The 15,491-nt window shown below is 46.4% G+C and overlaps 1 protein-coding gene across 1 annotated transcript in view; it reads left to right on the top strand.

Annotated features, from left to right (window-relative positions):
- LOC147030406 (dnaJ homolog subfamily B member 13-like) overlaps positions 1-12,295 on the top strand; it is an 83,347-nt gene extending 71,052 nt beyond the window's left edge. The window contains exons 6-9 of the mRNA XM_085872183.1: positions 1,623-1,736; positions 7,086-7,199; positions 11,455-11,531; positions 12,253-12,295. Coding sequence (XP_085728309.1) covers positions 1,623-1,736; positions 7,086-7,199; positions 11,455-11,531; positions 12,253-12,295 — 348 coding nt within the window. The remainder of the gene's footprint in view (positions 1-1,622; positions 1,737-7,085; positions 7,200-11,454; positions 11,532-12,252) is intronic.
- Positions 12,296-15,491: the final 3,196 nt, after the last annotated feature.

Raw genomic sequence — 15,491 nt, 5'->3', positions numbered from 1 at the left:
AGTGTGGAATATTTGGGGGGTTTGGTAGGAATGTCCTTTGACAGCATGATAGCAGAGACCTGCGGAAATTTGATATAATGTAAAATGTGACATCAAGTCCTCCACCGCTTTCTTATTCGAGTCCTCAACCCCCCCCACCCCCCTTCACCTCCCAGCCTTAAGTCCTCAGCCCCAAGTCTTCAAACCCCTTCCCCTCTCCAAGCTCTGTCCCCTCTCTGCCCCCCCCTCCACCTCAACTCTCTATCCTCTCCTCCCCCTTTATTCTTCAAGTCTCCAACCCAAGATCCACAGTCCCCCCCCCAACCCCAAGTCCTCAACTGCCCCCCCCCATGTTGACAAGTCATTTGCTCTCACACTGTCTTTTTACAAGGATCAGCAAGCAAACTATCCCATCCACTTCTGTGAACAGCTACTGGAAGATGTGAAACCCATGGAATTCCATTGCCTCACTACTTTCCTAACCTTTCTTGAGTGGAACATCATCAAGCTAACATCAAAGGTTCATTGCCATCTTGGTATTTTCTGTAGTAATTAAGCATTCCTGACTGAGCTCATCATGGTGTACAAGGCTTTCACACTGAGCTTGATGAAGTATGTTTCCCCACCCTGGGCTTATGCACCTGCTTCCCACCTTGTTCCTCTTGAAGCTATCCAAAACAAGTTCTTCAATGCTAATGGAATCTCAACATTTTCATAGACTGTTACACTCTCACTGGTGACAAGTTGGTGGGTTCATTATTTTATACAAACTTAATCTGCGTTTGTTCCTCTTGCCCTCTCCAACCTTGGCCTTCCTTAAGCCAGCAAAGGTCACATACATTCTTCAAGAAACCCTCACCTTCTCACTGTCTCAATATCCAATTTGGTTGCAAACCTGCATTAATTTGTCCCCTTATTATTTTGAGTTTGGAATAGTCTCCCTCTGTCCATTGTCTCATTTTCCTCACAGTCTTTCAAATGCACTGCCCATCACTATTTACTGCACTCACCCATGCATTCCTTGATCTCTAAACATGCTGAATTTTTTTCCCTCATTCTGTTCCTTTGTGGGCATACCCTTTGGTAAATCTGTACACCTGCTACCCTTTGTTGTTCAGCTCCTCCATGAACCGAGATTCTTGTTTGAAAAAAAGGTCTTCCTTTTAGTCTTTGGGGCCTAGTCATAGAAATTTATCTTATCACGGAGAAAGTTTGGAAATTAGGTTTTATTTTCCTCATTAGGCATCCCTTCCCTGTTTTAGTTCATATAGATCTTTGACAAAACTTCATAGAAGTTTAGAGAAACTACCAATTCTATTTAGTTTTTACCAAAATGTTCCAAAAGGGTTAACAAGTACTCTTATAAGTATACCTGTACAATTGTAGGTATGAATGAGCAACAAATGTAGATCATTACTGGAATGAAAGAATAAATAATGCATCAGGGAGGCGCATGTGGTCAAAAACGTTTTCCCTTTTCATAAAGTTCCAGAGCCATTTTTCTACCATTTGGACCAAGTTTCACTGGTGCAGGACCATGCCTTTGTGGTTGAGGAAAAACTTATTGACAACCTATCTTAGAAATTTTACGACTTGCTTCACTTTTGTGAGTTGGTACAAGTATTTTATGTTTGATGGGACAGGTTCTGAATGCAGATGGCCAGAGCAGTACTATGCAGGAAAGCATTTTGAGTGTTCCTATCAAAGCCGGATGGAGAGATGGCACACGGTTAACCTACAAGAAGATGGGAGATGAGGTTTGCTCTTTTACAATCCTGTTTATAACCTGAATTATTTATTCACTCCTGCTGTACAGATGGCAAAAAAAAAAACTTCACTTGGTCCTGGCATTGCTTTGCACAAAAAATACCTTTGCATACTCTACCAAAATAGAGAGGAGACACTCCAGAGTTAAGGTTATCCCTTTTGCACCTGAACATTTTCTTTGCTGGCCATGATTTATTTTTTACATAGGCCATATTCCTTTTTTACATATTGTTGCGGTTCTGTAAAACTGCATGCCTCCGAGCCAATGGCACACAACATACAGAGATCACAAGGTAGTTATTTGATAGTATGTGTATTTGTTGGCCCTTTCTATATGTCTCGTGGGTAAATGCGAAAGATGCGTTGCATAGGGCTCTTTTAGTTCGGTATTCAATATTTGCACTTATTCCACTCTTTTGCCCCACTTTGTCTCTCTCACCAAAACACCCAAGCAAGCATGCTTCCAGACCAGAAGGACACAAGTAAGTGAGCACATCAAGGTTAATTTACAGTACGCATACCAAGCAACGTGGATCTTTTGCGTATGCACACTCCGAAACTTTTTCATTCAAAACTGCATGCCAGTTTCCAACTGCCATCTCACCTCGGACCTTCATTCTGCTCACCATACTGTACCACTCTCACCACAACCAAAAAAGAGACGTACCACTGTACCACTCTACCAAAAAGAGAAGCGAAAACCTTACAGCTTTTAAAACTAACAGGTTGACTTCCTGAACCACAAACAATAACTTGCGGATTATGTAATTGTGACGGAGGAGACGACGTCGGGTTGGGATAGGGAAGAGTACGTAATAAAGGAGAGTTGCGGAACGGGAGATACTGCCGGTGTTAGACCTGCCTTCAATTGGTGTAGGCTGTGGTGTAGCCTGCGGACCTGCTGGGCAGGGCATGATGGTGGGGGAGTGGTCGGCGTGATCATCGTGTCTGCCAGGGATATAAGGAGTGCGCGCCGCCTGAGGCGTTGTAGTGGTTGCCGTAGTCGCCGCGGCTCGTGAGTGCATTGAGTACGTAATAAAGGAGAGTTGCGGGCAACGTACGCCCGCGCTCCCGCTTATGCAACAAAGCCGGGCTCGACTGTTCCTCCGCTCGTGTCTGCCTTCTAAGCACCGCTACCACGACACTACAGATTGGCGACGAGGATGTTCGGATCGGCGTGTGCAGGGTGTTTGGGTTCGGATCGGCAGCGAGTAACTCAGCGCACCCCGCGCGGTTCGAGGTTCCGGAGGAGTACGCATCGCGGAGAGCGTATCGCAGGTTCGCTCGCCGCGCGCACAGGCTCCGGAGCCAGGAGGCTCGCCAGCGCGGCCAGCTCAGGCATGACAGGAAGTCGGGGAACGGCGCACAGACGCGTGCCCGCCTTCGGCGGAGTCGACTTCGGTCACGTCGAGTGGACAACGGCCGCGCTCGGAGTTCGTTTAATTGAGGCACGACAAATCTGGGGAATGATTTCTGCAAGGTCACGGCTAAAGAACGAGGACACGCAGTTCAGCTCGGATGCGGCGTTGGACGTCGCGCAAGCTCTGAGGAATGTCCGGGGTCTCGATGGTTGGTGCGCAGCAGAAGATCCGGAGGTCAGTGCGATGTTCCAGGCGCGCACGGCCGCGCGCACGGTCTGCGGCGCGGGTCGTGGACGAGCGTTGCAAGGCAATCACTCGGACGGCGGTCTGAGCACTCGGGGACGTCTACGGTGGGTGTGCCGAGAGTCATTGCCCATCATAACAGTCATAGATGGCGGTGTGCGAAGCGATCCTTCCGTCCCGGGTCGCGACCTACTGCCGGTACGGTGTTCGGTGCATGGCGTACACGGTAACGCCCCGGGTCGAGGTTTGCAGCCTGGGCACAGAGATCCCAGCGACCCGGAACGGGAGATACTGCCGGTGTTAGACCTGCCTTCAATTGGTCCGGAGGTGACAAGATCAATGGCAGGGGAGGTTGAGGTGACCGGGGCACTGATGCTGCCCATGTTGAGCCTGGTTTCGGTTGGTCCGGCGGTGACAGGACCGATGCCAGTGGAGGTCGAAGTGATCGGGGCACTGATCGGGTGTCGAGTTGAGTCCACTCGTGCTGCCCTCGCATCGCACGCGTATGCCGGTGAAGCGCTGCCGGCGGTTGGCGGGGCGCACGTCGTGGTTGCCCAGCGGGTTGCGCTCCCGCGGTTGGTGGTGCGAGGGGTGGGGCTCGCAGTTCCTGTTTCGGAGTTCGTACCTCCAGGTGCACCTGTGCCTCCCTCGGAGGACGTACCTCCGTGTGGGCCCGGGCCTCCCTCGAGACGCAAGGGTGAGGTTCCGGCGACGGGGGCCGCGACAATGCAACGTGAGCTGCCGTTCATTGCTTCCTGCAACGTTGATGTGCGGTTCGGGAGCAACGGGAGCCGTGCCAGCTCTCACGCTGAGCTCTCGCACTTCGGCTGCGCTCATGATGCAAGGCGCGCCTGTGTTGTTCAGGCAGTCTCAACGGGGAGTTGCAGCGAGCCCGTCGCGTTCAAGAAGGTCACGGATCGCAACGTCGAGGCGACAGCCGGGAGACGGACACGTGATGTGGTTCATGGGTTGCTGTTCATTGCGTATTTGTTTTTCATTGCTCAAGTGATGCGGTTTGACGTTGTTGAAATAAATGCTGACAGTTCATGTGTGAGAATAGGTTTGGCTGAGATCAATCGATGGGATTTGCATTATGATCAATGTGATGTGGAGGCTTTGGGAGCGATGGTGGCAAATAAAGAGGTTTTGTTGGCCTCCCGTTGCCCCGGGCCGCGGGTGGTTACTGTGTCATGCGCAGGGATTTCATCGGGGAAACGCGCTGTACGGAAAAAGGAGTTTGCAATTGCACCAGCGATGTTCTTATTGCTTTGTGGCGGGTCTGTGGTTAAAGTGTGGTTTGAATGGAGTTGCTACCGTCTAATTGCCGTGTGAATCTCGGAGATCGACTCGGAGCCACGGCTGGTGCGCTGTTCAGCATTACCCCCACCTCTGGTTTCGGCAAGGTCAGACGTGCCTGGCACCTGGGACGCAGCTCTCTGTTCTCGCCCGAGGCCGTTTGGACATGCGTTGGAATCTCAACTGATTGTAGTGCGTGGGTTGTTGTGGAGTATTTGTTGCATCCAGCCGACGGCGCTGTTCAGCGTCCCCACCCAAGGCCAGTCGGGTCTGGCGTTGGCGCCACGGTTTCCGGACAGTGAGCTTCCAGCCTCGGAGTGTTTATCTGCTTCTAGTCTGGCTGGGGGAGATGTGCCGCCTTGTCGGCCGGAGGCGTTTGATGGTGCCGGGGGAGGTTTGCTCGGGAGGTCGCCACGACCCTCGCCGGAGGGCATGTAAGCATGAGCCGCCTGGGGGCGCTTTTGCTGCGTAGTGCTGCTGTGCTTCTCGCCTTGCTGCTTCATATCGGTAACGCGGTCAGGGTTTTGTAGGTTCATTGTGCAACTCAGTCTTCGGAACCTGGCCGTTGCAGCTCCGCTCGCTCGCATCGACACGTTATATGATGTGATGTGCTTTTATACTATGCTTTTTCTTTTTTGTACCTTCTCTGCTTTTATATCGTGGTATTTTGTACTGCTTATGCTTATTATGATGATGATCATTTAATAATCATGGTTTTAGGAGGGAGGAGTGTGGTGTAGCCTGCGGGCCTGCGGGGCAGGGCATGATGGTGGGGGAGTGGTCGGCGTGATCATCGTGTCTGCCAGGGATATAAGGAGTGTGCGCCGCCTGAAGCGTTGTAGTGGTTGCCGTAGTCGCCGCGGCTCGTGAGTGCATTGAGTACGTAATAAAGGAGAGTTGCGGGCAACGTACGCCCGCGCTCCCGCTTATGCAACAAAGCCGGGCTCGACTGTTCCTCCGCTCGTGTCTGCCTTCTAAGCACCGCTACCACGACACTACAGCGGATTATGTAATTGTGACGGAGGAGACGACGTCGGGTTGGGATAGGGAAGAAAAGGGGACACAAAATCGAAAATATATAATTATGTACAATGTGAATAATCCCTATGGCGCCACACACACAGATTTAGTTACTGACTGAAGGGAACAAAACCCAGGAGACTCAGCTCTGGTTATGGCAGGGACGAGCAGGCGATGAGGCGAACAGACAATGGGGAGACGAAGACCAGGATGATGAGACGAAGGGACATGAGTAGGTCGACAAATGGGGCAAAGCAGGGACGATGAAATGATCGACAGACAGGCAGGACGACCTCCTTAAAACTAATTTTTCTCTGACTTTTTCTTCCCTCCATCGTGTTCCTCTACACCCAACTCCCAGCCGTGTTCTCTTCAGACTTATAACTGCCCGATTAGCTCCACCCTCTTTTCTCCTGGCGCAACGCTCTGCCCCCTTGGGAGGTGTCTCTAACTTCGCCCCTGAAGCTGTTCATAGCTCCGCCCCTTGGGAGGCGACAAACACCCCTCCACACTCTCGGGCCGAGTATCCCAGCGTCCCCCGGTCGAGGTTGACATAGAGGTTGTACACACAATTTCCTTACCATAATCTCAAATTATTCCCACACACCACCCTCTGTATGGAGCACATTCAAAGAAGACAATTCTTAAGCCAACATTTCCCTTCTTATTACATCAAGATGGCGAACTACTCGTACACGGACCATGCCACTCTATACATTCCTATCTGCTCTATGGAAATATCTAACTCCCCCTACCCCACCACAAACGTAACACAGCTCCCCCTCCCCCACCCCGAATGTAGATAGACATGTAATATGTTTGTGAATTACAACATACTGTCTTTTTATTAAATCCTTCAGTGAAGCGACAGGAAAGCACTGTTAACATTTCTCAAATTAAGGCCTTCTTACCTCAGAAGCCCCTACTGGATCCACAAATTCCTCTTATTACTCCGATGTCGTTGCCTCTGCCTGACTAGTAAAACTGCCAAAATTGTGAGACACTTCTACCAGTGAGATTTTGCCCATGCCATTTTGTTCTTCTCCTGTTACTGCACTCACAACATCTGCTACTGTACTTTTGATGCATTCCATATTGACCAATCATTGTTCGCCTTCTTGGTTTTCACAGTGGAAGCCATGACGGCCAGTCCTTTGGCATTGGTTGTTGTGGCCTCGTGCGTCGTAGCCATGGCAACTTTCCATGATTTTCTATAATTATCCTATGACCATCCAGTTGTCACTTTGGAAGAAATAATTTTGTGTGGCCTTGGTCTTAGAGCAAAGACACCTGCCTGGGACTGATACTTTAAAATTCTAACCATGCAAACTTTTTCTATGCTGGAGGTCTTTGATATTTTATGGATGGACCTCTCTTCCTTCCTTACTTCCCCACCCTTGATTCTATTGTATTTAATAGTGCTCCAACATGGTACCAGCCGATGTTGTGTTTATTGTGCGAGAAAAGCCACATGAAATCTTCTTGAGGAAAGGAAACAATCTGCATTGCACAATGCCTCTGTCTCTTCTTCAGGTACAGAAAGTTTCACTGTGGTTTATATCTGTTCTTATTGTGGACTTGGATTTTCAACATCTCTTTTATAACCTCTTACGTGTATGGCAGATTATGCCCATTTCAATAATTATCAGAGAAGTCAGAATAGGCCAGCACTGTGTGTCCACTTCAAAAGGAAATTTGCATTAATGAAAGAAATATTTGTAGAATAACAAAAGGCATTTCAGTGAAATTACATGTGTATCAGGAGTGAACAGAATCCAGGAGCGGAACTCAAATGATGACATGGCTTTATTCCGACACCCTGAAAATTGCGTGCTCTGGTACTTGGTTGGAAACGAGTTGTGAATGAGATATAAAAATGGCTGTGGGCTCGAACTGGTGTTTAAGCTTGAGGAAGTCCATGCATCATGAATGAAACATTGCCTAAGGCAAATTATGTTCTTTCTGAGTTATTTAAAATATATTTTCTTGTGAAAGTGATCTTCCTGACTGGACACAACAATATCTGAGAGGTTCGTATCACACTGAAGCCAAAAACACTGGCCAGAAGTCATTTTCAGCAGATATAATTAGATGACCCTTGGGACACTGATTCTAAATCTGTTTTTGGTTTTCCTTTTCATGTCAAGTTTTCGTGATGAGACAGATCAAATTTGAAAGGTTAGTTCCTCAATTATAATTAATAGAGGGGGTTCATGCAAGGAGGGTTCACAAAATACTGTTGTTTCCTATGCCTATGAGATAGCCGTGTTGCCGTGAATAATTACATCATACATGATTGCCATCAAGGAAGCACATACGAGCCAGGAATGATGAGCATGGGGAAACATTGTGAGGTGTGCGAATACTTTTTAGCTCTTACACGAGCCTTGACATAGTAGACAAAAAAAACCTGCCAATAATCACAATAATCACAATAGGCCCTTCTTTTCCCTCCCCTCATGATGCCAGCCCCTCACTCTCCCTTCTCTTCCCTTCCCCTTGCACTGCCTTCCCATCCCCTCATGCTGCCTTTCCTCCCCCTCCCCTCATGCTTACCTCCTCCGAAACCCCCTCCCCTCTCCACCCCCATGGACATCTCCCGGCAATCTCTGTGTGCTGTATGAACATGCTGTTTTAACATACCCCATTTCGTACAATCCTGTACTACCGCCCACCTTCTCCACAACTCCCACTACCAAACGCAAGTCGAGAACCCCTCCTCTCATGCTTACCTCCTCCCAACCCCACTTCCCCCACTCCTCTCTATCCTCCTCGTCACACCCACCCACACCCCCTCCCCCTGAACCCCCATCCCCAAGTGTAGAGTGATGTTTTGTTTGGCATTGCTCTCCCCACCCTCCCCTCCCCCACTTTTCCCACCCACCCCCAGCTCCCTCCTCCATCAGCCCTCCCTCCTCCCACCCCTCTCCTCGCCTCTCTCTCCCTACTCTCTCCCCCTCTCTCGTCTCTCTCTCTCCATCTCCCGCCTCTCTCCACCCTCCCTTCATTCTCTCTCTCAATCTCCTCCATCCTTTCTTCCTCCCCCTCTCCCCCTCCCGCCCCTCTCCCTCCTCTCTCCCTCCCACCTCTCTCCCTCCCCTCCATCTTACTTCACCCTACCTTAATATCCCCGCCAGCGAAGCGACGGGTTGTAATTGCTAGTTAACAAATAAAATTGGGGGAAAAGCCCGCAACTGTGACCACAAGTGAAAATGAACACTTGGTGGCAACAACAGCTGCTGAACTCGAGGGTATGCTGGCTACTCCGTAGGCCTTAAATATATTTTCAGTCCCCTCAGGAGCAGGTGTTTCTCATGTACCATTCTGTTCAACTATCATCAATTTGTGATCCCTTTTCTTAAAAATAGATCATACTTATTTAGTGTTGAGTAAAATTATTTAAACTTAATGTCCACATACTGTAACATTTCCCAATTTACACTCATCAATATCAAAGGTTTTAAATATGCATTTTGTTACCCAAAATGGTTAAGAATGCACGAGGGAGCATCAGATACCTCCAGCGAATGGGGGCCTTGGTGATCCCCATACCCCGGTCTTCAAGGTTTTCATACACCAACTTTGTTATTTAATATGCAGGTATTTCAGAAAGTGTGGAAAACCCTGCTGTGAACAAATTTAAAATTCAGCATGCATATCAGCTCTATATGGCTGTTTCAAACAAGCTGTTGCTTGAACCAACCCAATGATTGCTGTTTATGTTTTAACAGAAATAGTGGGAGGAGCATGGGGGGGGGAACAAATTGAGGAACCAGATGGCGACATTTGAGAGATTGGCAGAGAAAATCTGAGGGGGGTTAAGTCACAAGAAAGGTGCAGCAGTACAGTTGAGGCAAAGAATGAAGTCTGGAGAATTATTGTGCTGGGCATCTGAGAGTTGAATAGTCGGGGGATTCTGAGAAAGATGTGGGGAGAGAGAGGAGAGAGACGAGATGTAAGAGAGTGGAGGAAGTAAAGTTGAGACAGAAGGGTGTCAGGCGAATTCTGATGTGATACATATCAGCGTTCTATTGTGGATTTGGAAAAGCAATTGCGTGGAGACAGCTTTCATCCAGTTTTTGGAGTTTATTCTACTAACAGCTAAGTAGCATAGCAGTGGTCCTGTTTTGGGCCTGAAGAGTGTTGGTTTTAGTTTGGTGACATTACTGGCTTGTTATGAGTCTGCAATTTTACTGCACTATTTTTCAGGCTGCCAACATCCCCAGGGCTCTTGCACTGCTTCAACAGCTCATTATTCACCACAGCAGTTTTTCAAGTTGTTGTTGATAGAGGCACATGCATTAATGTTATCACCCTCATACAAGAGAGATCCAAAATGGTTCCCCAGCTCCTCCCTTCTCCACTCATGAAGGGATGATGCTGTGGTTGCAAAATTCTGCACAGATATTTGTTCTTTTCTCTGGAGTTACCACCTATTGTCATACATCTTCCCCAGAATTTTGCCAGGCTGAATATCCTCACACCATTTGAATATAACTTTTGTTTTTGCCTCTGAAAAGGGGATTTTGGGCTTTTTTTTAAAATGGGGATTTAAAACTACCCCTCAGATATGACATACAAGACAAGGACATTAGACAACAGTTGATAAATCAATGCAGTACATGGAATTAAAACCTGGGATCCCATCTTTATGAATTACTGGACGACCCGTGAACCCATTGGGTTCCCGTTGTGACAGCGGTTGATAAAAAAAATCATTTCAAAAATAAAATGGAATAAATAAAAAAAGATAGCTCCAGCGAACTATACCGCTGAGGTTGTTTGCATTTATCAAATTCGTACGTGCCCATAAAAAAAAAATATATATTATAAATAAATATTACAACCACACAGGCCGTTTCTTCGCTCTCGCGTGCCCATACGTGCGTGGCGTGGAAGTTCGCATATCACAGTTACGATGATTCTCAATTTAGGTTTTAATGGCCAATTATTCAATTAGCGCCAATGTATTTTGCCTTTTCGCAATGTCGTCGCAAGGAAAAACAAAAAGAGAAGAGAAGAGAGAAAAAAATTACTTCCTGGTTCGGAGCATACCAGCACTCTGATGTTACCGAAATTTATGCACCGTCTCATATGAAAACGATCATAACTTGCGGCATTGTGTTTATCTATAAATGCGCATAAGAAATCGAGAAATTATTAGAATACACGGAGTCATCACTCTCCAGAAGTCCGTACGTTGTAACCCGTAATGGCCGTAATGTAACCCGTTGTAACCCGTCAATTAGATCGGACCAGTGGTTGTCGAGAAACAGCGGTCACAGACACACACACACACACACACACACACACACACACACACACACACACACACACACACACACACACACACACACACACACACACACACACACACACAGAGATTGCTGGAATTATAGATAGATAATCCCGAAGAGTACTTGACTGAATCGGGAATTGATTTTTTAATATTTTTTTTCGTTGCCTGATTTGAATGAAACTTGATACTGCACACCGCAGGAGAATGGTGAGTAAGGTGGGCTGAAATTTTTTGCACTATCTTGTACCGTTTTGGCTGTTTTTTGAGAACATACATACATACATAAATGATGAGAGTTTTAGTAATATGTAGATGTGCTCAAAATTGGGAATGCCAATGAGACCAACCCGAGGTTTGGCCTGGCTGACATGTGACATAGCAGTTTTCCTTTTCACAACTTATCAGCCTGAAAAAAATGTCATGAAAGCAGTCTTTTATTTTGATGCAAATGTTTTCACTGTAATAATACTTGTCTTTCTTTTTGGCCAGGCATTGGTTGGTTGTAGCATTAAAATTGAAACGTTGGATGGTCGGAAGCTTAGCATTGCCATCAATGACATTGTGAGGTATGTAAAGACTTGACTTTCTACATCATTCTGTCCTTCTTTATCTTAAAGAGTTACCATAAGCAGACTAACTGAAAGGTTGTACATATAAATAGTTTGTGTGTGTGCAGCTCAACATGCATTCAGGTATGTTTACACATGCATCCACTGTGACATTCAGTTTGCTGGCGACAGCTAGTACTACTTCTGTGGGCCATTTACAAGGATAAACAAAGAACCTGGACACAGGAGGAGGTCTTTGGTTCTTTTTCCTCAGTTGCCAATCACAACACTACCTTGCCATACAATTAAGTTATGCTGTTCCTCACCTGCACCTGCTTACACATTAAACACACAAAACACAAGATGTTATTTCTTTATTTTCACATAACACTTTCATTGATGTCTCATTTTTATGTGTTCACAGCAATATACTGCATATCCAGTGCCTTCAGAAAGTATTCACACCCCTTGACTTCTTCACATTTTGTTGCGTTACAGCCTGAATTTAAAATGGATTAAATTTAAATTTTTGTCACCAATCAACACAAAATACCTCATAAGCACAAATTAATTAAAAATGAAAATCTGAAATGTTTTGCTTCAATAAGGATTCAACCCCAAGTCAATACTTTGTAGAAGTGCCTTTGCCAGTGATTACAGCTTTGAGTCTTCTTGGGTATGTCTGTATCAGCTCATGCACATCTGGATTTGAGGATTTTTTTCTCATTCTTCCTTGCAGATTTGCTCAAGCTCTGGCAACAGCAATCTTTGTCTTTTCATAGACTATCAATGGGATCCAAGTCTGGGCTTTGGCAGGGCCACTCAAGGACTTTCATGTTCTTTTTCTGAAGCCATTCCAGTATTGTTTTGGCTGTATGCTTGGGGTCATTGTTCTGTTTGAACATAAATATTCACCGCTGTCTAAAGGTTTTTTACTCTCTGAAGCAGGTTCTCCTCAAGGATTTGCCTGTATTTGGCTCCAATCATTGTTCCCTTTATTTTTACAAGTCTCCCAGTTCCTGCCACTGAAAAGCACGATGAAAAGCAGTGAAAAGCACATCCCCAGAGCACGATGATGCCACCACCATGCTTCATGGTAGGGATGGTGTTAGATGAGTGATGAGCCGTGCTCAGTTTCCGCCAGACATAGCGCTTTGCATTCAGGCCAAACAGTTCAAGTTTTGTCTCATCAGAGCACAGAAAATTTTGCCTCATGCTTCTAGTCTTTCACATGCCTTGTTGCAAACTTCAAGTGTGTTCTCATGTACCTTTTTCTCAGGAGTGGCTTCCATCTGGCCACTCTCCCATAAAGCTGAGATTTGTAAATAAAAGTGCTGCAGAGACTGTTGTCCTTCCGGCAGGTTCTCTATTTCAGCCAAGGAACTCTGTAGTTCTGTCAGAGTGGTCATTGGGTTCTTCATTATCTCCATGACTGATATCCTCCTTGCCTGGTTGCTCAGTTTGGGCGCACAGCCAGTTCTCGGAAGATTCTGGGTAGTTCTGTATTCTTTCCATTCCTAATGATGGAGCTCACTGTGCTTTTGGGAACTTTCAACACTCCAGAAATTGTTTATACCCTCCTCACACTTCTATCTCAGAGTTCTATGGGCAGTTCCTTGGACATGATGGTGGAGTTTCTGCTCTGAAATGCACTGTCAACTGTAGGTCCTTACATAGAAAGGTGTGTTTTTTTCTTTCTAAATCATGTCCAATCATTTAAATTGGGCACAGGTGGACTCCAATCAAGTTTTAGAGACATCTCAAGGATGATCAAAAGAAATTGGATGCACCTGAACTCATTTTGGAGTGTCATAGCAAAGTGTGCTGTGAATGTGCTGTGAGTGTGCTGTGAAATGTGGTGGTACAATCTCTGACTTATTTCCAGTTTTTACTGGAGTTCGTCAGGGGTGTGCACTGCCCCCCACACTTTTCAGCACTTGTATGGACTGGATTCTAGGGAGGATGTCGGAGAGATCAAGCTACGGTGCATCGTTTGGGAATGTCAAGATCTGGGACCTTGATTTCGCAGATGATGCAGTCATCTTTGTGGAGACTTTAGATATCCTTTTGGGCGCCCTCGAGGTGCTGAATGAGGAGTCAGAGCCGCTGGGATTACGGGTTTCTTGGGTCAAAACTAAGATCCAGGCTATAAATGACATCTTGGATGCTGCTGTCCTGTCTGTGTCTGTTTGTGGTGAGGATGTTGAGGTCGTGGAGAGATTCACTTACCTTGGCAGTGATATTCATGTTTCTGCTGGCTGTGAGTCAGAGGTCAATAGATGTCTGGGTCGGGCCTGGGGAGTCATGGATTCACTGGATCATGGAGTGTGGCGCTGCCTGTACCTGTGCGGGAGGACGAAAGTCTGAGTCTTCAGGTCCTTGGTGCTTCCAGTCTTGCTCTATGGATGCGAAACTTGGACTCTGACCAGGATCTGAGACGGAGACTTAATTCCTTTGGTACCAGGTCTCTTCGGAGAATCCTTGGCTATCGCTGGTCGGATTTTGTGTCCAACGAGCGGTTGCTGAGAGAGACTCAGATGAGATTTGTTACCTGCATAGTCCGTGAGCGTCAGTTGCGGCTGTATGGACATGTGGCTCGTTTTCCTGATGCTGATCCTGCCCACCAGATTCTCTCAGCGAGGGAGTCTCGTGAGTGGAGGAGGCCAATGGGCCGACCACGTGCCTCGTGGTTGCAGCAGGTTGACCGGCATCTCAAGGAGATGGGGATGGGCCTGGCATCTGCCTGGGGGATGGCCAGACGGAGGCCCCTGGAGTACTAGTGGAAAGTGGACGCAGCGACGTGCTGTTCTGGCACATGCTCCCATACCTGACCTGACCTGATAGCAAAGGGGTTGAATATTTTTGATGGAAGACATTTCAGCTTTTCTTTTTTAATTCATTTGTAAAAAAACTCCAAAAACATGTTTTCACTTTGTCATTATGCGGCATTTTGTGTAGATCGGTGACAAAAAAATTGAATTTATTCTATTTTATATTCAGGCTGTAACACACCAAAATGCGAAAAAGTCAAGGAGTGTGAATACTTTCTGAAGGCACTGTATGAACATATTCGCTGTTTGGTGACATAGGTGGTGTCAAAGTGTTTTTCAGTGATCTGATAATTGCAGCAAAATATGTTGTTAACCATGCCCGCATTCTCAAGCAAGTGCTATGGCATGCTAGAGAGAACAACGTGAAGTTCAACAAAATACGTTTCAATTCCGCATGAGTGAGATGAATTATTCCCTCCACCTCCTAAGGTGGTTTTGTCAGTTTGTTTGTTTGTCTGCTTGTGAACAGGATATCTCAAAAAGCTGTGGATGGATTTGGCCAAAATATGATGGAGAGCATGGGTATGTGACACCGACTAAATGATTAGGTTTTGGTGAAGATCTGGATCAACGATTTTTTTAAGTGATTCTTCACCATTGAGTGATTGGGAGAAAATGATACATGGCATGATATCTGAAAAAGTTATGGACAAATTCGGCCGAAACTTGTGGATGAGTTAGTTGACAAAAACGAGCTGTTAAATTTTAATTCTGGACTGAATCCAGATCCGGTCCATCAGTGATTCAAAAATGTAACTAATCATCTTGGCGGAGGTATTGCACTCTACCGAGTGGCCGATCTAGTGTTGGCAATGTGGTGTCTAATGAGGGCCGAGAGCCAGACCCAGAAAAAGTGAGAACCATTGACTAAGCCCGAAAATAAGCAATAGTACTCTAAGTACTCTAAGCCCGAAAATAAGCAATAGTACTGTACTCTAAGTACTCTAAGCCCGAGAATAAGCAATACTTGCAACGTTTCTTAGGAATATTACGTTATCTGAGCCAGTTCTTCCCAAACCTATCCATTCTTTCAGCTCCACTAAGGCCAATGCTGAAGAAAAACATTGATTGACATTGGGGCAATGAGCAAGATGCGGCATTCCAGCACATTCAACAAGTTTTGCCCATATTGAAGTTTTTTGATGTG

This window comes from Eptatretus burgeri, chromosome 3 (genome assembly GCF_056783735.1).
Source record: "Eptatretus burgeri isolate ZD-2024b chromosome 3, Ebu_testis_v1, whole genome shotgun sequence".
NCBI lineage: Eukaryota > Metazoa > Chordata > Myxini > Myxiniformes > Myxinidae > Eptatretus > Eptatretus burgeri.
Note: the sequence above shows the minus strand (reverse complement) of the source record. Positions and strands in the feature narration are given on the sequence as shown.